The sequence below is a fragment of the Notothenia rossii genome, assembly GCF_949606895.1.
Source record: "Notothenia rossii genome assembly, chromosome: 6".
NCBI lineage: Eukaryota > Metazoa > Chordata > Actinopteri > Perciformes > Nototheniidae > Notothenia > Notothenia rossii.
The window spans coordinates 66,980,866-67,004,152 of record NC_136909.1 but is presented as its reverse complement, the minus strand read 5'-3'; the positions used below and the strand labels follow the sequence as shown (position 1 = coordinate 67,004,152).

Below are 23,287 nucleotides of genomic sequence, written 5' to 3'. Positions count from 1 at the left end.
AGCGTCCCACAGAGCCTTGCTGGTTTGGCTGGTGGGTCCGGGGTGAGACGTGACATCCTGCCCCTGGCTCCTGGCCCTCTGATGTCGAGCTGCAGAGAGCAGAAGGTGAAGCTGTTGGAGGCTAAATGAGACCAAAGGTCTTGGCCCTTCTGCCACTCTCCTTTCTTTTCCACATTGCTTCTAATGTCTCGTCACATTATAAAGAAACTGAGGCTTTTTTGCTTAGGGGGCTCTCGCAAATCCTAATCCATTTGGGTAGTGCAAGTGAAAATCATTTTGTTAGTTTTTATCAATTTAGTCTGGTTAAGTTTCAAAGTGCTTAAATTAAATCAGACCATCTCAATCTATCTGTTTGCTTGGGGTGTGTCCAAAGGAGCTTTTGTCTCGAGATCTGCCTCTTTATAAATGCAAGGAAATTGCGGATTTAAAAAATATTGCCGGTGTAGTTTTTTTTCACTTTGACAATGCACTTTATTTTCTGGACTTTATTGGGCATATTTTTCTCAACTCCGAGTAAGTCCTCTCCAACTCATGTTTACCTATTAACCTGTTGTCGACAAATGCCTTCGAAGGTAAACAAAAATCCTGTGTTTTCGGTCAACTTCCTGAAATTCTGTCAGTATGGGTTGGATTATATTCATACTGCAAACGAACTGCACAGGGTTTGCTTGGAAACGGTCCAACACCACTTTTCACAAGCAGTGTCTCACAATTGATTTTGACGTACCAGAAGACAATTACTATGTTCCAATCTTCCCAGACAAACATGTTTGATTTAAACTGACTACAGGTTTTGTAAAATCACCCTGAGCTGAATTCTCCTGCTTGTTGATTTTAGTCTGAAATGTCACGCAGCGTATATGTAGCTCGTTTGTAAGAATTGTGGTCAAATGGGAAGAAACCCTGAACGTGTAATAAACTGTCACTGCATCCCTTTTAAAGTAAGCCCATGTGTCTACGTGATGCACTATTTATTAACCTTCTTATAGTACCTGAGGTTCAGCTCTTGGCATGATCTGCATTAGCTTCTTTCTTTGTGAAACCATGAAGAGGTCCCTTACCCTTTTTTTTCTCACAATATTTGATTCCCCCTGTCCTCCAATAACTCTGCCATCCAGCTTCAGCAGCTCGCAAAGAAAATGTACTCTTGTTTCATTAGCTTTCATTTGATACATTTCCACTTTTCGTTGTGGACAGAACAAGAAGTAAAAGCTCCATGCTGCGTTGTGTGTGTGTGTGTGTGTGTGTGTGTGTGTGTGTGTGTGTGTGTGTGTGTGTGTGTGTGTGTGTGTGTGTGTGTGTGTGTGTGTGTGTGTGTGTGTGTGTGTGTGTGTGTGTGTGTGTGTGTGTGTGTGTGTGTGTGTGTGTGTGTGTGTGTGTGTGTGTGTGTGTGTGTGTGTGTGTGTGTGTGTGTGTGTGTGTGTGTGTCCATGTCTCTACTGAATAAGCAGACTTTGATGATAACAAACTATGCGGTCGACCACTTGGCTTTACCGACGTAAGAGTACCTGGTTTTTTAACAGATCAAGCACTTCTCAAGTGTGGCATACATGCACATACACAGCCAGAATACTGAGCGGTACCCAGTAGTGGAGGGAGTGAGAGCTTCATGAAGTGGCTCTTACTCTTGTTATTATTGTTCACAGTGAAAGAATGTCTCGTTCTGAGCCCAGGAAACCATTACATTTTCCACAGAGGGGAAGAAAGAAGGAGTGAGCAAAATAAGAGAAAGGAGGAGGAAGAGGACAGATGGAGAGTGAAAAAAAGGAGTGACAAAATGTGTGCCAAACGAGAAAAGGAGGCAAGATGAAAAGGATTATTTCCTCGGCGGTACTTCACTGACTTTTTAAAGAGCCCGTTTTGCGGCAGCTGCACCTCCATTCCCTTTCAAACCAACTCCTCCTCGCCCACAAACAACACACACTGTCAGAGAGCCGGCCACTTCTCTAGCAACAGCCAGCAGTTTACCGCATGGCTTTTGAATTCAGTGGACCTGAAATAAATCCATCCAGGTGTGAGCCACTGTGGGGAAGAGAGTGTCGGGATATGAAAGAATTTGATGTTGGTTTCAGTCACTTGCTGCTTTGCTAATATTTACCTTAATCAGTGTGTGCAGGCAGGCTTTTCTGTCACCTGCTGCATGAGCTTAGTTCTCATGACATCAATTAAACATGACAAATTACTTCCCGGCATGAACACTGGACCTGCACACAGAGATGCTTTGGAATAGTGATCAATACTTAAAGGGGGCCTATTATGCTTTTTGGGGGGTTTTCCCTTTCCTGTATAGTTTTGTATAAGTTTGTATGTACATGGTGTACAAAGAGGGGGTTTATCTCCCACACAATCCCCCCTGCCTGAAATGACTCAATCATAGTCCTTTGTTTACTTTCCCAATAAAATGACATCACTTCGTAACACTCTCGCCCCAACACATTCTGATAGGCTTAGGGATTGACCAATCACAACAGAGCCAGCCAGCTAACCAGCCAGCCTAGCTTTTTTGAAAGTTAAAGCATGTAAACATTTTCTCCCTTACTTAATTTCACATCAACCCTGAATTGTTTAGGACCAAAAATGAAAAATAAATATTCTGAATATGTGCAGAGCCATCCAAAACCTGCAGTGTATAATAATGTAGTGAATCCCTTCCTTTACATCCCCTCTCCAGGTAAGCTGTGGCAGGTTTTGACTTGCTAAAAGGCTCCCAGCCACAGCTATCAGGACCCTGCATGCATGTTATTTTCACTCAGGGGCCCATTCAGACAGTGTGTTATGCATACGTGTGTGAGCTCACATTCTGCGTGTCATTGTTGTATATCTGGGCAGATTGAGAGTGACAGTGAGTTTGAGGCATCTAGAGGCCCCCATCCCTGCATTATGTGTAGTGCACAAATGCTTTTATTTTGAGTTTGAGTGCAATGTTTTTTCTTCCTTTCTCCTTTTTATCCCTGCATAAAGTTTATAGCCCTTTTTGATAGAGTTGTATTGTAAAGGTTTACAGTGTTTGTGTAGAACTGAGTTTACGCTTCACATGCCCTACAGGTCCAGGCACCGTACAGCCACCCCCTTTTCCTCCTTATGCCCCTTTCTTTTGTTTCCATTTGTCTTTCAGCAACGTTTAAGGAAACCAGCCACCATGCGGGTCAGGATGAAAGATTGATAGTGAGAGAAGGGATCGGACTGAACAAACTTTTAACTGATTTCATTCAGAGATAAAATATATTTTATTCATTTTAGCAAATTGTTCAAACTTGAAAGCTTGAAGGCAGGAGTTATATGTTCAATATATGTGTTTCAGTTTGTTTTCATACCTGAGTATTAAGGAGCACTAAGTCATGACAACTCAAGGAGAGGTGATATACATTTACTGGTGGGGGCTGATTATGGATGGCCTCCTCTGTTCACTTTTATTTGTGCCCTTTCTTTTCTGCTGTGTGGTTTGTCCTCAGATTACATTCAGTGGTTTTTAGAAGGTATTTTTTGCAACTGGCATTACCTTCCAACAATCCTTGCCCCATCAAAATAAGATCAAACCCAACCAGGCTCATTTTCACCCTCTGTGTAAAATATATAAGCCAAAGCATACCCCCTTTTTGCTGCCTTCCAGCTCCCCTCCCCCCTCTCTTAAATTGGAGCCTTTCTGACAGAAACAGTTCTGTTTGATTTTGCTCGACAGGAGACCACCAACAGTGCACCTCTCAGCAGAAACATTTCTTTAAAGTTTTTGATAATTTCTCTTCTCTTTTATGCCTCATCATCTCATTTTCTTTTCATGAGCCTTGCCACAGTTGTGTTTTTAACAAATCTTTAACAGGCTACAGCGCAGACTGGGGGCAGTCACCGCCTGGTACCCCCTAGGTGGAGCGATGACATGGTGATGGTCAGAAGGAGCAGAGTTCAAGGGGTCGGGTCAGACGATTCAGTCTTACTGTGTGTGGATGGACGGAATCGGGGGTGGCAGGAGGGTAGGAGCGAGGGGAAGGTGTGAAGGTCACAAGGGTGAAAATGAGAGTTCAGAGATGTTGTCACGCTGAGCAGACCCAGAGCCCTCTAGCTGCCAGCCTGAGGTGTTTACCTTGCCATTAACTTCCCCACTATTTATTTTCAAACCCGCTGCAGCTGGGCCACTTTGTCTGAAACGCCTGGTTTCTTTTTGGCAAGGGAATGGTTTAAGATCTTTGATAAGCACTACTGGACAGAATGAGCTGCCCTCATAAACTCACTTATTCAGAGTGTGGGTGGAGGGCCTTGCAGTCAGAGGTTTGAGGTGGGGCTTTAAGACCCGAGATTAGGGGAGCTGCGTCTCTGACTGCAAGTCGGTAATCTGCGGTCTGTGTCACACAGGCGTAGCAGTGCCCGTAAAGACCAAGAGGAGATAAAGAGATAAAAGTGCCCAGTCTGTGAGCTGATGCCCATAAAAGCGCTGCCATCGGTTCTCAGGGCGCCTTCGAAATGCGATCCTGTAAAAATATTTTCTCCTCATTAACCTGTCATCCGTGGAGCCGTGACGCATAGCCAGGCAAAGGAGTGCTCAGAGTGAGGAGGGTGGAGGAGATTGTCTAGGGGCCCAAGGGGGAGACTTAGCAGCCTGGATGCTTTATTTGAAGGTTGTCCTGTGGTAATGTGTTGAGTAGGGTGAAAGGCCTCGGTGGGCCCGGAGTGTTTAAACAGCAGCAGTTAGCGTAAATCTCCCCAAACGCAGACCCCAGACAAGTTCAGGGCACTCAGAGACCTCAACACACACACACACACACACACACACACACACACACACACACACACACACACACACACACACACACACACACACACACACACACACACACACACACACACACACACACACACACACACACAAATGTACATATTTGTCTCAGACAGTGGCGAAAGTGCGTCTCTAAGGTCTATTCCGAGCACAGCTTGTTTGGACATGTCTTTCATTGACGCTATCCCCTCTGTCCAGCCTGCTTGTTTTTTTAGTGTTATTTGTCTAGCTGTGTGTGTGTGTGTTTGTTTGAGCTGCGCTGTTTACGTGTGTCCATCAGCAGCTAGAGGCCCCCCGACCGTGCCCCCTTGTCTGGACAGAATGTATGCGTTTCAACAGTCTTAGGACGCATTGTGAGGGCTGTATATTTGAGAGAGAGTACGGATGTAGGGATCAGGGCCTCTGTTTATTGTTTTTTGACGAAGATCGGCTGAATGTGACCCTGGGTCAGAGTTTTGGCCCAGGCCGGCCTAGGTTAGACCTTCCTCGGCTCCAGGTCACACTAGGCCCCTTTGTACACCCTCCGACTTCAGGCTGGTCCTGAGTGACAACCAGCTGAATAACGTACTGCAGGGAGACCACAAATGTGACCGTGTTTGTCTGTTTGGGTCAAATGTCCTTGTTCTGCCAAGAGTGCTTAACAAATTCTTAATCCTGACATAATATCCCATTCACCATTTTGTTCAACCTCCTATATTTGAAAACAGGCTCCTTTTTGTGTTGCATGTTATTTTTGGATATCTTTCACCAGAAGCAAAGGTCTAACATTAGTGACCTCATCTATCCTGCAAACAGCCCAACGTGGAGCCACTCTGTCTTATACTGGAGTAGGTGTTCAGTTGTCCAGCAGATTACTGGATAACTTAGTGCCCTTTCCTGTTGAGTTGCAACGATACTGTTAACAAGAATAGGCTCATTGAGACTGCATTCACAGTGCCTGACTTGTGCACATAAAGGGACACCTCAGCTAGGGGTAGGCTGGCTGAAAACCCAACTGGAGATATGAGCAGGAAATCAGCAGCAGATGTGGGTGTAAAGTGATGCAGATGGAGGCAGAGGAACCCTCTTATAGGACACTGGGTACACCCACTGTCTCATGGTCTGTCCTCCACCAAGCCTGAAAGGGGATCACTTGGAGCCATGACACGGATTTATTACAGTCAAGCAATGACTGACCTTATCCTCACAAAGCCTCTCTATGATGCAACATGTGATAGTACCTCCCCTATAACACCAGGGTTTTGTCTAAACCGGGTAACAGGGGCGCTGCGCCCTCTTACTTTCGCCATGCGACCTCATACCAAAATGCAAATGTTTTAAAGGGATGCCAGAAAACAATATTTATATTCGTCAAAAACGGTATAATAACTCCAAAATATAGACGGCAGAGACAGCTTTGTTTTTACGGAGCTCCGAATAAATAGGGGATTGTGTGTCGGTCTGCCGGTTACACTCAAACTGTGATTTCTGAATGAGATTGTTTCTTTTATTGTCCTTTTTTCTGTAGAGGAAGTAAATAAACCGTAACTAGGGATTTATTTGTTGTTTGAGGTGCAATATGTGACTCAGCGGCTTTAAGAAATTAAGAAACTATTGCTTTCCGCTTCACTCTAATGCATTATTTGCACCGCAAAGTGGCTGGGGCCGTAAGTTTTGGCTGGAAGTGACCTAAGCGCCCTCATACTATATTTTTATTGAAAAAAAGCCTGAACACCATATTGGTATCTTATCATCATATTGGTATTGCACCAATACGGTAATTCCTATGAAAGATAATGTCAAAAGATAAGGGAAATAACACCATTTCATTCGTGATTCTCTCTTAGCTCATCATGCATTTATCATGTACTGATTGATGCTAAGTTAATGTATTGACAAAAAATGGTCAACACAATTGTTCAAAGCACAAGCAAATGCCCATGACCAATACTCCAAAACCAAACGATATTCAATGCTACAAAACAGAAAAGCAGCAAATCATTGCATATGAAAATCTGAAACCAGAGAAAGTGTCCATTTCCATTAAATGGCATGAATTGCTGTGCCAAAGCCAAATGCAGGGCTGTATTTATCCATGCATTTGCTCCGAACAACCAATGTTGTTGTTACCAGAAGCTCATGAGGATGGGTTCTGATTTAGACTGGCCTGACACACACTTTTACTTAATCAAATATACATTTTGATGAACTTTTCAACTGTTATTAAGTTGTTTTTTTAATTAATTTGTGTTCATACCTGTCCTCCATTTTGGACAAGCTGCAGATGTGAAAGCCACTTGTGGCTGACAGTCTCTAACATGATGAAAGCTGTCTCAACCCTTCACATACCAAACTCATACTCCTGCAAGGAGGAAGAAAAGGAGCAGAAGGCAAGAGCGTAGTAGGTTTTCACGAGGATTCCTCGGCCGCAGCTAGGCCCTGGATTTATGTGTCTGATTAATTGCTTTTCAAATAAATCACAGGTACTAGTCTGGGGCATCGCTCTCTTTTTTTGAGGTGTGTGAGAAAACTAGACAAGGGAAAGGGTGCACAATGAAGGAGAGGAACAAGGTGACAGTTATTCGTTAGTCATTGAGTTGGTAATAAAGTTCACTCATGACAGCCGGGCCCCTGCTATCTCAATGTGTGTGTAGAGTCTGTGTGGCCTGAAAAGAATGAGTGATGCTGTGTCACAGAGGGGGCTGGGGAGTGATAATAGATCTGGAGTATTGTGCAACTGCATGTCAAGCTCGGTGGAGTTATGTGTTTATTTACTTGTGATGATTGAGGTTGTGTAATGTTTATCCTGGAGCGACTCATTATTCAAATGAGGTTGTGTAATTTCCCCCTCTGCTACGTGAGGGTTTAGTTCATTGTGAAACTTGCACAGTAGAAAATCGTCAACCTCCGCATGTTAAAGAGGCCCTATTGTGCGTTTTGGGTTTCCCCTCTCCTGTTGTGAGTTATATAGGTTTTTGTGCATGTTAATGGTCTGCAAAGGCTTACATCCCAAAGTTGTCTCCCACACACATACACCCCCCCGCCCCTTGCCTGAATTGCCACCATTGGACTCCTTTGTTTGCTTCCATAACATATTGACCTCACTACGTAACACTCGTACTTCAACACATTGTATGTGATGGTCTAGGAGCAGGACATCACTAAGCTGTTGATCAATTCAATCACAACAGAGCCTGCCAGCTAACCAATCAGAGCTGACTGGACTCTGGTTTCAGACAGAGGGTGAAAAGAGGTGCTGCAGCACAGGCAGTAAGAGACAAATAAAGCCCTTTTTGAACATTAAAGCATTTAAACATGTCACAGTAGAGACACAAAATACCAATATCTAACCTGAAAATGAGCATCATAGGGCCCCTTTATCACACTACAAACAATAGATTTAAATGTATGTCTCTCATCTCCATTTTGTTTTATGCTTACTTTTCCCATGTCACCCTTCTATCTATTTAGCTCTTCTCCCCCTTTTTTTCCAAGCCCCCCCTTTTCATCCAAAGCTTCCAACATTGGCGGGCCCCTCCATACTGACACTCAGACTGCTCCTATCAGTTCCATCCGGCAAACGTCCCGTTACCCATCTGCACCTAATTTTCTCTTGTCCCTCCCCGTCTCCGTCCCATCTCCCTCTCATTTATCACACCTATGACGGCAGCCAAGTCTACCCGCCAAAGTTTATACATGTTTCCCTCTTTCTCCACTTGTTTTTTTTTCATCCCCCATCTCGCTTTCCGCCTCGCTTAACGAGCCTTTCAAAGATTGTCAGTCATCGGCGTCACCTCGTATCCGTCCGAACATGCGAGTGCAGAGAGGAGGGAACGATGGAGGGATGGTGACGGATTGGTTTATGGGGGAGGCTTTTGGCTTTTCGAAACAAGGGGAAGATAGAAGGATCAAAAGAATATGTTTTTCATCTGGAAAGACAACATCCTGATCATTACCTGAAAAAAACACATCGCGTAACTTTCAGGCCATTCACGTGCAGTCCCTATCACTTCTTGGAACATAGATTTTTAGGAAAAGGCCATTTTAATCCCAGCAGTCTTCTCTCTCAACAATGTAACTTTTCAGGAACTATTACGGCTTCTTCTGTTGCTATAAGTAACTGTGAGATATTGTGATGGTTATTGTGAGCAGGCTGACACAAAGGCAGAAAACATTCGGCTGAAGAAGAGCCAAAGGGGTAGCTGTGAATTACAGGGCCTTTCAAGCCAACCTGGGAAAGAAAGAAAATAAGAGGGAAGATAAAGACAGACAGTGGTGAGCTGAGTCTACACTTTCAGGCCAATAAAGAAAAGAAAGCTGACAGATTTTTCTTTCTTCTTTTCTCTGTCCACTGTCCATACCACTAATAGCAGTGTCCTCTCATACTCTTCATCCTTTCTTCTTTCCAGGGGAAGAATTAAGGAATTGTCCCTGTGCCATGACTAGACTGTGGGTGTTTCTCAATCTCGAGTAAAGCTGCTCCAGAACCACTATTTCAAGCATACTACGTAATTGAGTGCCGCAAAAGTACTGTTCCAATCTCCAGCATACTTGGAATTCTACCGAGCCCGGCGTACTTCGTTTGGAGAAATGTCGAGGCTGCACATGTGTAGACTCCGAGGTCTTAAAATCCCCACAATGCTTTGCACACGGACCAATTTCCCCAAATCTGTGGCGGAAAATGTAAGGCGGGGCCTCTCACATGACGCACACTTGCTAGCCTGTTCCACTCTTCGTTTTCCGAATGCTAGGAAGTATTCTTGCCTCGCTTCTGAAGCAAGACGCTCAGAAGACATGTGCTACCAAGCAAGCGTACTCGAGATTGAGAAACACCCCATGTCTCTTGTGTTGGTTAGAAAGATATCTTTCTGTTGAAGGACTGTTTATACCATTTTAGACTGTAAACGCAAAAAAGAGGCCTTCAGAAATCAGGAATCCACCCAAAGAGTGGGCCATTGCATGTTTGTATTCATCTTCTACATGCCTTTCTCTTTACGTTCTTGCTACTCTGTTTCCTGCTCTGCCTCTCCCATCCCTATATGCTACCGGTGTAGGGTTGAAGTGCAATGTCAGGGTGCAAACCCATAGCGATAAGTATGTGTGTCACTATGTCTCTGCCGCTCAGCAGGTGTGTTCTGCATATATAGGTGTGTCCCTCTGCTGTTGAAGGAGTCTATAGAGGTGAGGCAGAGTGTGAGAGTGTCAGGCTGACTGCGCTGACAGTTGCAGAAGGCTGTAGGTTGTCGGGACATGGAGAGCATCCGATCAATGTGTGTGTCCATCGCTGCTACAGATGCATAGCATTCCACCACCATCCATCTGTTAGCTGAAGCACTTAAAGGGATAGTTTGGATGTTTTGAAGGGGTTTGTATAAGGATCCATAGTGAGTGCATTTCAAATCAGTAGATAGTGGTTGGCACGCCCTAAGTTTTGAGAAACGGACAGCGGTACCAGCACAGAAGGAAAGGAATGTATTGCAGCGCGAAACAGTCGTTTTACATTGCCGTTCTGCAAAAGCATACCAAGAGAGCATACAGAAGATGGTTATATATGATTCAAGGGAGGTCAAAAGAACCAATACTCAAAATGTTGAGACAATAAGGGGCTTGTTTTACTACAGTACCATCATAGGGACGATAGAAAAATATGTTTAGGAAGCCGTTCAACTGATTATTCAGGTGTTATTTTTTCTCTTTATAATTTAGCATTGTAAACAACAAATCTGTGTTGAAAGTGGGAAAGCTAGTTAACATCAGCTATAAGCCGATTGCTTTTAACAGCGGGTGAACGGAGATTAAATAAATTTGCATTACGGTGCTCTCTTATTCTATTCAATGAAAATTGATGTTTGGGTGAGGGTCAATTTTAAACATTAACATGAAGTTCATTGTGAGCTTTAAAAATGTGTATTTGGCGAAATATAAGCGAAATAAAATCTGTAGTAGAGGGGGAGATAATGACCTTTTAAAAAAGTGTATGTTGAATTATGTGATCGATTTTTGTGTTTTTGGTATACGCATCTGGTGTAACATTTTTGGTATCTTGACGTTTTGTTATAGCTTTAGCTCTAGTTTCAAAAGAGCTGCCTGGCACCTATGTCGATTTTGAATTCTTAGTTTGGCCTTTTTTTAGGTAAAGAAACATTTTGCTGCTCCAGCCCAAAGAAGTTCATTGTTTTGCTTCTGTGCCATTTCTCGTTTCTGCTGCTGTCTCCTGTGTACCTCATGCAAACCCATTTCAAAACCCATTTGATATTTCTTTAAAGCATGTCAGTGTCTTTTGTTTTACTCTTAATTGCAGTCGGACTGTACTGTACCTCAGTTTTGGCCTGTTGAGTATATCCCCAAAATGATTCTGTTTTTTATTTCTCAGAGCCGCAAAGCAGCCTACAGTAGTTTATTCTCATGGCATCCCATCCTGCATGTCAAAACAGGCAGCATATTTTCCATATAGGCCCACTGACAGATGGGTTGTGGTCAGAGCGCCAGGGATGGTATTTCCTTTTTCGTGCTTATTTTGAGTTCGTCATGACATCCGTGTATTTTTTCCTTTTTGTTCTGAGTTTAATCGTCCACCACTCTTTGACCTCAGTTATGTAAACAAAAAAATGTGTTGGAGAGATTTTGGAGTCTTTGTCCTAGAGTTGAATGTTTTAAAATTGGATAAATATTATTGTGTGTGTTGAGATGGTACAGCGGGCTGTTGCAGGCGCCTGCTTGTTTACAGAGCTATCTCTGCAGTTTGTTTGGTGGTGCCGTGTTATAGAACACAGGTCTCTGATAATGGAGTCTCTTTCTCTTCCTCCTCCTTTTCTGTTCATTCGACCCCTCACTCATTTTTCTCTCTGCCCCGCAGCTGTTTTTGTTCAGCTTGGTTTACTTTCCCATCCAAAATGTTAAGTCAAATACAGACTTGTACCCATTTCACAAGCACACACTACAATATGCTGGTGTGTTTACATTTGCTGCTCAGTATCGCGGACAACATAACACTGCTGACACCGAGGAGCATGACTCAAACAAAGAACTTAACAGAGTACAGCTTGGACCAGGTCTCAACCCTGGTCCTGACCCTGAGGTCAGTTTACAACTTGTCAAACCTTTAACCCTGAAGGGTCACTAGCGGAGTGCGAAAGTGCTGTTGCCAGGGCTGCAAGAAAGGATACTTTTCAATATATATTTAACTGCCGGTAACTTTTGTGCATTCATATGTCTATACAAATTCAGGGAAAAAAGGTAATAATTAATTCTCACAAACCAAGATGATGTCTTGCTTACAGGGATGAATTTATGAGGGGAAACAAAAAAATGTAAGGTTATCCTGGCGGTTAAACGCAGAATAAGTAGGATTTCCCCCCAAAAAATGAAATATATTATAATATTCTACATAATTCCTTTCTATCATCACACATTATCCACTAGAAGTGTGGGGCAGTGTCCGCATCTGCAGAGACCCTGCCTTCTGTCTTTATTTTCATATTTTTGGGACATTTATGGGTGTCTATCTCACATATCGACCAGGAGACACAGTGTAAGAAAGCATCCAAGAGGAAGCTACGAAAATAGCAGGCTCTGCATCGGAACATATGCAAATATATTTGGGCGAAAAATCAAAAGGACAAAGCTTGTTCCACAATGGGGTTGTGTTTCACCTGCTGACCTGCTGACGTACCCCGTACGCAACTTTAAATAATGTGTTTACAAACTGCCACTGACAAATCCCAACAAGTCTGCCTGTGAGAAGCTGTTTTAAACAAATGGGGATTTCCAACATTGTGGATAATAACTGTTGATTTGACAAAAATGATAATACATAGTTTTAGCAGGAGGCTTAACCCTATGTCTCTTTTTTCCCCCCAGGGGCAGTACCGGCCTTCAGACCTCGTGTGCCCAGAAACCTACGCCTGGGTTCCGATAGAGCAGTGCGTAACCATGCTGGAGAACTCCCGCTATGCTCGTTTCAACCAGGATCCTGATGCAGGTACAACAACACAATGCTCTACTATTCCTTCTTATTGAATGTTTTAAAAAAAAACTGCATTTTTCTAACATACTGACCTGCCAATGTAAGCTTGGTTTTGGATCCTCCAGTTCTTTGTACACGCTCTTCTGGATGAACCCTTGAACCATGTGTTAACATCTGATCCGGTTTCACTGGGATGGTGTATTGAGAACTTGTGGGCTTGCTCCAAGGCAGCCACTGTTCAGGGGTAGAAGGAGGGCCAGTGGCTCTGATCGCTCAGTCTTTTCTCCACATGATCTTTCAGCATGTTCAGAAAAGGAGCCAAAGGACCTTGTTGCCATTAGTTGAATAGTGATATTAGCAAAAATAAACCGCATGCAGAAGGTAGACTGGCAGACGGCCATCGTCTGGCTGAGAAGTGGAGGCCAGCGAGAGTGTTAAATAGAGTGTAAGTGAGTTTGACAGTTTTGAAAGAAGAGTTTTGAAGAGTTACTGCATACATATGATGCCAAAAAAAGACTGATACATTTTATTTTGTATTTCTAATATCTCTCTCTGCCAACTTTCCAGTGTTGGTTCGGCTTGTTTGTGCTCTTGGCTGTTTTTAGGAAAATATGCAGTAAAATTCCTGCAGCTCTCACATAAACACACATTTAATTATTTGCGTCTAATTGCTCTGCATGCTGAGCAGATATGCGTACACCTTATGTGACAGTCTAATGGGTATGACACTGCTCAACTTCAGAATAAAAAAATTAAATATGGTTTTATTTGACCAATGCTGTGTTATGGGAATTATTTGAGCATGGGTTCAAGCATTTAGACTTATATAGTAGTTCATCTCACGAGTATCCTGGACAAAATAATTAGGATTCATGATATTATCCTAATAATCATCACAATATTGATGAGCTTTCAAAATGGCAGAAAAACATTACATTTTTTTAAGGAACTAATCTTTTTTTTCCCACCACAGATAGGGCAGTTCTTACCTCAATACTTTTTTTGTTAAAGACAATCCAAGCAATCAATCTTAAACAAGATAGTTATCAATCATAAGATCCCCCCGCATAAATAAAAGATACATATAAAAAAGCCAGATTGTTATTTCTCACTAATACCTACAAATTAACTGTTAATATTTCCCGTGCCTGAGTGCATGGAGCGTACAGGGGCTTGTCAGCTCCTGCTTACTCTTCCTTATTCATCTAATGGAGACACTGATGGATAGGAATAAGTAATAGAAAAATAAGAGAAGATAAGAATACGATTTATCAGGCAGTCTTGGATTGATAGATGAAGGATATGAGGGAGTAATATAAGCATGGATGGAGAGTGGAGAGACGTGATACAAATAGAAAAAGAAAGGGAGGAAGGCTGGTACTTGTATGCTGGCACTAGAAGAGAGAGAAGTAGAATAAAATAAGAGACAGACTGACAGGGGAAACGGCTTAGGAGAGTGTTGTAATGAGGTCATACTTGGCCTGGACACCATGCAGAAAGGTAAAAATGATGAACTTCAAAGAAAACTGGCACGGATGCCCTTTTCCTCTGATCTGTATTTTTTTTTTACGGAACAGAAGTCTTAAGGCCAGCTTTTCTTGTTTACTCAAGTGATGGTAAAGGCTCCACACCCAGGAGAGAAAAGGCCACTCTAAGGCTGGTCATTTTCAATCTAGGCTGTGGTTGGTCGACCCTTTCTTGTCGATTGTACCACTGATCCCTGCACAAATTACTGAGGACAAGGTTAACCTTTTTTAACCGTGGCCAGAGAGTGTTTGTGTTTCTTGCGGTGCCTCCATTCCTGCGTGGACTGTTGATCTTGGACGGGTCTGGACATTATTTCAGGCCTAGCTGTCCAAGCATGGTGTCATTACATTTCAGTGCTGGCTGTCTGGACGGCTAGCTCTCAGGCCTGCTGCCAAAGCTGTGTGGTGCCAGACTGTAGTGGCTGCATGGAGGCTTGTGTCTCCCCCAGAAAGACAGTCAAAGTCAGTCAGTCAGTCAGAATGCAGGCTCAGGTTAGCAGCATTGCACATTGATGGCTAGTCTTTATTGGCATTATATTAATGTGTGGTCTAAAGAAAGACACGTTGCAAATCCTGGGTAATTCCAGACTGGATAAACTTTTAGGGAGTAACTTAAAAGATACAACTTTTTAGATGTTTTGTATTCTGGCCAGTTCTCTATGCTATCAAGATATCTACTCTAATCTTTACTCTGTTTCTGTTCTGTCATTACACATTTAACAGAATATATTATTTATACCAATCACCGGCTGGTTGTCAAGGAAATCTGCATCAATAATGCTAAAAGTTAAAAGAAAAAGTTTTGGGCATATAAAATGTATATGTCACGGTGAGTTATATGTAAAAAAACTGTTTCTGTTGTAAGTGTGACCGGGTTCCAAAGCTGTCTTAATGAGGTGCGTAAAGACAGCTAATCTAAAGTTTACACAACTCTGTCCGAGCTGCAGGCTAACATTGATTACACGCTGACACATCGATGGCCCCGGGGCCTCATTTAGGCTCTAACGAATGTACATACAGTATGTACACACACACATAGACACACTCACATCCTTCACACCACATATGTGTTATCTCTCACACACTCATAATCTAGTGTTTGCTTGGCGGAGGAAGAAGTAGGGGCATTGCCCTCGGAGCAGGATAAACACATGCAGAATGTGTGACACAAGTAGTCCCCCCCTGGACCTTGAGTATGTCCAGCAGGCGCCAAACTACTGTACACCAGTGTTGGGCAAGTTACTTCCAAAATGTAATATATTACATATTACTTATTACTCTCTTTCGAAAGTAATAAGTTACATTACAATATTACTGTCTCTGAAATGTAATGAGTTACACTACTTTGGTTACTTTTTAGTTACTTTCACCAAAATAACCGCAAAAGAATAGCTAGGTATTTTAAATGCTAAAATGTAGTTTAGTGCAGCTCATTATGCATCCAGTGAAGGGCAATGTGGTATAGCATAACAACTGTGCAGGCCCTTAAGGCTACTAACAACTTGTATTACAGGGCTTAGTTGAATACTCGATTCTGATTGTAAATTCTTAACATGTGACACGTTGTTAATACAGCAGTACAGACCGCTGTCAAGGACTATAATGAAGCTTAACATATTGTAAATCAAGGCAAATATTATTTAAACCATGCTCATGGTTTGAAATGGCAAACATTGAAAGGCAAAAGTATTATTAAAACCATGTAGCCTACTACATCATCACCTTGGTCCCATCATATACGCTGGGAAGAGAATATTTACTGTGCTTGAAAACTGGTATCACATCATCATGTGAGGTTGACTTTGTGACCTGGAGAACAATTCAGCTGCAACATCAGCTCGTTGATAATAAGCTTGGGATATGAGATATTTTTGTAGCCATTCGTGGTGAAGGCATCTGTGCTATTGTATGCATTATTTTTGACCCAACATTTCTCCAGGCATGTCAGAATATGGTACTATTTTCACATGAATATTCTAGCCATTGTCTATTTTTATACCACAAGCTGCAAAATGACCGCCTTACCCCACTGTACAGGCGGGTAGTTGTTTAGATATACCTGGCACCTGTTCGGGCGACGAAGACTGCTGCTCCGGAGCTGGCGAGTCAGGCGGGAGTAAGCTAGTGTCCACAACGGAGGGTAACGTGATGTCCGCATCTGACCTGTTGCTACTGTCTGCAGTAGATGCAGTGTTGCTGGCGTTTAGTGATGGTTGCTTTAACCATTTTCGTATAAATGATTATCCACAGATCAGATGTGTGTCACTGCTGTGGAAGCACTTTGGAAATGATGCACGTGCAGCGGAGCAGGTCACGCGCACCTGACACAATTTGTTGTTAGTATTTTTCGCTACGTTCTCTTTTTTGAATGGTTGCATAACGTTCAACTTCCCCGAAGATCTCGACGCGAAGCCTGAAGGGTAAACACCAGGTTTACTAATCTACCCGCACAATTTGTCCGGTGTCGGAATGTCTCGCTATGTTAGTACATTCTTAAAAAACAAAACACCATTTAATTTCGGGTTAAAATGTGTTGTAACTGCGTTACTGAGCATTGTAACGGGTAATATATTACCCATATTTCATTAGTAATGCGTTACATTACTTCGTTACAGCAACAAGTAATATATTACTGTAACTCCGTTACTTTTGTAACGCGTTACACCCAACACTGCTGTACACACACACACACACACACACACACACACACACACACACACACACACACACACACACAATGAAACATACACACACAATATTTTGTTGCATAAAGATAAACATTTGAAATGAGAATATTCTTTAAAACTCTTTCTCTTTCATGTCTAAACGAATACACAGTGACACGTTCACCTCTAATAAAGCTGATTGCCTCTGAGTTGTACAGTATCTGTGCTTCCAGCCATGAAAAGTGAAGCCAAAACATTAGGTGGGGGAGATGATGATAGCCCGACAGCACCCACTCATTACCTGAGAGAGTTTCAATTTCCCCTTTGGATAAGAGCTACAATGATTACTTGACAGAATAATAATCGTCAACTTACCTGATAATCGATTAAGACAAAGATTGCCTCTCAAATGTTATGATTTCCTTCTTTTATCTTTAGTCCATCATGTTATCTGAAAATGTTTGTTTTGCCCTGACAAAATAATACTTTAAAAGTCTCCTTGGTCTTTGAGAAATCTGTAATGGACCTTTTTTTCCACTATTTTCTGATATTTATAGACCAAAGGTTATTTGAGAAAATAATCAACAAATTAACCAACAATGAAAATAATACTTAGTTGCAGCCCTTCCCTCGGATATGCTGCACTTTGACTACTGGGGAAGAACCTTTCGTTCATTTTATTGTAATAATTATCTTTTTAGTCCAGGAGAAGACTCTTGGAGTTCAAAATCCACGGTCATCTTCAGAGTTCTAGGGTCAGCAGGAAGGATGTGTTTTAACAGAGGGGCTTAAACTCAGGTCCTCCGGTCAAAGAGCAGTCTTAATACTCTCTACCCTACACCTCCATTTTTCTCCTTTCAAACCTGAGCCCTGTTTTTGATTAGCAACATTGGTTCATAGGAAGTGGTCATAACCCTGATGGCCTGCCTATGAGCGGCGTCCGGTGTTAAGCAAGTATTTGAAAGTAGGAATGGGTGGGAAGATGGAGAGGAGCGTGGCGAGGTGTCAAGGCCTGAAGCCTCGGCTCTGACCCTCTCACTCCCTCCCCGACCCTCACCACTCCTCTTCCCCCCGACCCTTGAACCCCCGACCCCGAGGAGCAGCGACCTCCGAGCGGCGTGTCAGTGAACATTCGCTGGGCCCAGCAGGAACGGGGTCTGGAGCTGCTCAAAGTGAGGAGGGGGGGGCACTTCTGGAGGACGGAGTGAGCGGAGAAGCAATGAAAGATGTTTATGTGAGCAGCGGATGTTTGGATTGAGTAAGAGAGGGAGATAGGGCCTTCTGCTCAGTATTACTGTTGGGGTTAATAGAGCATCTTAAATCTGCTACCCATTCTGCTCAGCGAGGGGACAGTGGTGCTTCAGAGCGGTGTCACGCTCGAGTGGACAAGTGTTCCTTTGCGTAACTGTTCTGTAATTGGGCTATCACACTGATAAAGAACATGAGGAGGCCCAGAGAGCTCGGAGGGACAAGTTATTAATGAACTATCAAACGTTTAAATATGTTCACTTTAATCCCATCAAGGCACATTCATTCTTCATGGACCAAATGTAACCCTATGTGGAAGATTCACAACATGTTTACATCTATTAAAACCCATTTCCCTGTATGGTAAAACTCACACTGCGGATTTTCTTAATTAAAAAGTTGATATCAAACATGTTTCAATTAGATAACTTAGCAGTTGAGAGAAGGGGAACGACACAGTGGTTAGGGCATTACTGTGCAGGGAAATGGGGCTAATAAATAAAATATGAATCCGCAGGATAGTTTGAAAAAAGAGGGAAAGTTAAAATATGAATATATTTGATGGAGATTACTGGTTGTGAGAGCTAAGGAGCCTCTGGGCTTTATGTTTATTCCCAGCTCCCCTATTTCCTCTGGCTTCCTTTTCAGGTAGTGCCTGTGCTTGAGCTAGATGCTATAGTGATACATAAATGGTTGGAAAATTCACTTACTGTACATCTACCTAAACACATGAGATTATTTGAATGTTGCTGCTGTCCTGATTTTACCTTGCACTGCAGCTGGATACTGCCAATATCACAAGATCACAAGAAAATCTGTCTTGTCAGGCTTTAAGTGACACATTAGTGTCTTGTGAGGAATATGGCACATCAATTTGACTCCTTTGTTTACTTCTGTAACATAATTACATCATTATGTAACACTCACACTCTTGTTGGTGAGCACTCCAATATATTGTTTGTGATAGGCTAAGGGGCAGGACAATTCTAAGTAGTTGACCAATCACAACAGAGCCGGCCAGCTAACCAATCAGAGCAGACTGGGCTCTGGATTCAGACAGAGGGTGAAAAGAGATGATGCAGCACAGGCAATAAGGGGAAAATAAAGATCTGTTTGAACATTAAAGCATGGAAACATGTCACAGTAGAGGCACAAAATACAATTTTTACATAGAAAATGCATTGATTTTCGCGCTATTGATCTTGCACGTAAACATAAACATGACGTTTTGCTATAGAGTCCACAGATTATATTGGTATAAGTTTCATCACTGTGCGATCATAACTCACTGTTAACCCTGTGTTCTAGTATGATAAATAAAATAACATTGTACCGTTACCTTGAAAATCAATGCATTCTAATAGCGGGTACATTTTACCCGTTGGCGGTTTTAGGTTTACAGCGACCCCTGGCAGTTCTAGTGTTAAAACAACAGCAATGCCTCGAAAGGAAGTACATGCTGCACCAGCATCAGTTATAAATTATAACTGGAGTATTACTTTATCAAAATAAGAGCATTGAATGGAATTAAGGGTGTTTTTTCCCCCGCTCCTCTCCCAACTAGTTTTGAAAGTTTGATTTACTAACTGGCACTGTTGATCTGATTGGTTAAAGGTGGCCCTTGATAGATGGTGATCGTTTCTACTGATGGCTTCTCAGATGTTTTTCTGTAAAAAAAAAACTGCCTTTTAACTCGTGTTTTCTATGATCAATGAAAACATTTTAACTGATTACAGCAGCAAAAGTTGGTTTTCTGATCACATCCAGCCCATAAATAGCCAAGATTGCTTTGTAGACTGGGGATTCTTTTAACATCTGGCAAAAGAGAAAGACCTTTTGTTTGCAGCATTACATCACAGTTTTGCAGCTTTTTCAGTTTTTGTCCAGTTATCCCAGTTTATTAGGTGATCAGGTGGGATTAAGCAGTATTTAGGCAAATATTTTAGGAATTATGCCGAAATATTGGCCCTTGCATCGCTCGTACCACCTGGTTGGTCAGCTGCGAGCCACATGGGTATTGTCATGGGGAGCAGTAGTGGCGAGTGGGAGGCCCCTGAGCTCTATTAATACCAAATCTTACTCGCTCCTGTTCGACTGATGTGTCGCCATGGGCCTGGCGAGGGTCCGATCATTGCCTGGCCTGAAGTTTATTCTCATCTGCTTCCTCTTAGCAAGGCCAGATTCAGGATTGCGCCAGAATAGCAAACGGATTGAACGAAATATGCGGTTTTACTCTTCAGAAGGCACGGTATGAATGCAAAATAGTAGGCATTTTGCAATTGGTGTAAAAGCAGAATGCTTAGAGGAGGCTTCGCTAATAGCTAAGGAGAGAGATAAAAGCTTTATAAGAGGGCACTAAGAATGACAGAAGTTCTGATAGAAAATGAAAGACTCCTCAATTCTGACTGGAGTGGGAGATGATTAGAGCTCACAGTGGGACCCATTTACATTCACAAACAAATTGCAGTATATCTTTTTCATGTTATATTAGCTGTAGTTAATGCTCCCCGCTGTGCCACCTCTTGCATGTCCTCCTGGCGCCAGCCGTGGGCAGCTTGGCTCAACCTCTCACTCCTGGAGGCAGCGGCTTTAGAGTCGGACTGAGGGGGCATCATATTTTATTCTCAACCCATTTTTCCGTCTGACTCTCCAGAGGTCCATTGTTAGCTGCTGAACACGCGCACTTCTTATATTAGCAGCGTTTTCACTGGTCTGATGGGACCTGGCAATGCACGACACAGGACCTAATGAAACACTGAGTCTGGCAGACCAGCGGGGAGCAAGGCCCCGTAAACAAGGGCCAACTAACTCACCGTGGCTCCAGGTTTAGGGCGTAGCGGAATTAGGGCCTTGAGGGGAAGAAAAATGCTCCTGCTCCTCCAACAGTTTCTTGGAATAATAGTGTATCCTTGCCAAATCATTCAAGAGGTTAACTAATAAGAATGAGGAGGACAATAAAGACAGTGTTGTGGTGTGACTCTGCTCTGCTCTTCTTTACATTCTCATGTTTGTGATTCAGGAGACCCCCGGGTGCTGAAGGACGTGGGCAGAGCTCTGGTGCTTTACAGACGGGCCGTCATGCCGTACGCCGCCTACTCCCGTAAACGTAAAGGCTCCAGCGACGAGGCGGAGGTGCAGCAGTATGGCGGCTTGGTCGGCCAGGACTGCATCGAGAGGATCTTACTCTACCGCACCTAAAACACACCACTGTACCTTTCAATCTCACGTGAATACACACCTTCCAGCAAGCTGTGTGTCTCTCGTACGTCTGTGTGTCTCCTCGCTGTCTGTCAAAGTGCTTTCTGCTTCCAGTAGTCTCACCGCGCTTAGCTGGTGTAATGCAGTGGCCAATAATTATCTATGTATGTAGCCATTCACCCATTGGCCTCATTCACATTTATTTCAAAAAATAAATATATATTCATCAATATATCCTGCATTATCCATTCTTAGTTCTTCTTCTTCCTTCTGTTTGATTTGACTCCCAACAGGGACCTGTACCTTGGATGTTATTTAGATTATTATTTTCTATTCTCAGCCCTTAAGCAGTGATGTTCCTGATGATGTCATATGCAGGTGACAGCTCTCCTCCGAGCTGACTCAGGTTCAGCCATATGTCAGCGTTATCACTTGAGGAGCATTTTTTCTTTTGAATGTTCAGTGATTTTTGAAGGTGGTTTTTACTTTGCTTACATTACATCCTCAATCTTCTCTACACAGCACCACTCAATAATTGTTTATCATTGGAACATTTTTTAAAGTTGTATTTGCTTTTCTTTTAATATTGACAGTATTTTTTTGTTTAACCGAATAAAGGGGTTGTCTATTCCATGCTTGGACTATGTGGCTTTTCTTTGAATTCTAATTTTGGAACATAACTCTGAATTCACCAGTGGAATTATCTTTGGAACAGTATTGCATTGGGGATAATCTTTTGGGGAAGGCAATATTCCCAACATTTCTGATGAGAAATTTTGCACAAACATCAACTTGGACTTAGGAAAGTACTGAATACAATTGGGATGTCAATGGTCAAGGTCACATCAAAAAACAAGTTTTTTGGTCATTTAGCTCAGTAATAGATATGCATACTATGACACTTTGGACAGACATTTATGTAGACTGCAACTTCACTATTTTGTGGAGGCTTACAACCATGACGTGGTAATTCTAGTGACACATACAGTAAGTAGTAAGCTTATGTCTCCCAAAAACACATGCACACCCAGACATGAGTGCTTGAGTTGAGACTTGTGAATCGGGCCAACCAACAGGTGTCAGATATACGCGCTGCAGAGCACAAACGCTGATGCCCTCTAACAGTGTCAACCATATGGCTGATCTGGTGCCAGCAGAAAGGCTTACTTAACTTACCTATTCAACAGATTTAACAGGCTAGTAATATAGTATGATATTGTATACGTAAACCTACATTTCTGTTTTGTTTAACAATTGTTGATGCACTTCCTTTGTATTTTAACGGGAACTTCAAAGAGCCCATATTATGCTTTTTTTTGGTTTTCCCTTTCCTGTTATATAGGTTTTTGTGCAAGCAAGAGCAAAACTCCTGCAACTTTTAAACCTTGCCTTTATAGTAATATTATGTTTTTTTGGTATTAAAAGTAAAGGAGTTTACTTTATCTGTGGTGGTTACAGTGCAATAGAAACTGCTAGGACAGTAGTTGCTGTATTTCTTTTTTGTCATTGTAGTGACATAACGTTTTTTTTATAATACAAAAGATGTTTCTTAGTGTTGGTTGTGCTCCATCTTTGTACATGGACAGTGGAGGCAGGATATCAAGTTGTGTTATAAGGCCATCAACATACTCTGGTTTTGTATGTGTTCTCTAAGCCAGGTCGGTGGATGCTCACCTCGAAACACCCACTCATAGAACTAACGGAATGAGAAGTTTAACAGCAGACTTTTAAATGTCAGCTTGACCCTTCCTGGACTTGTATTTGTGCAGCGGCTCTGACCTGCCACCCATTCTGCCAGGTCTGCCTGTCTGCACCCGATCTTGTGAAAACAGTTGAGAGAGTCAGTCTATCCAGTTTAAACTCAACCTGGGTTTTAAGGGCAGCCAGTGTCTTCAGGAATTAGGACAGATTGACAGGCTAATTCTCCGAGAAGGGA

General features: G+C 42.5%; 1 protein-coding gene across 1 annotated transcript in view; it reads left to right on the top strand.

Annotated features, from left to right (window-relative positions):
• Positions 1–21,986, top strand: part of ate1 (arginyltransferase 1) — a 78,626-nt gene extending 56,640 nt beyond the window's left edge. The window contains 2 exon segments of the mRNA XM_079688997.1: positions 12,608–12,728; positions 21,173–21,986. Coding sequence (XP_079545123.1) covers positions 12,608–12,728; positions 21,173–21,351 — 300 coding nt within the window. The 3' untranslated portion in view covers positions 21,352–21,986.
• The last annotated feature ends 1,301 nt before the right edge of the window (positions 21,987–23,287 follow it).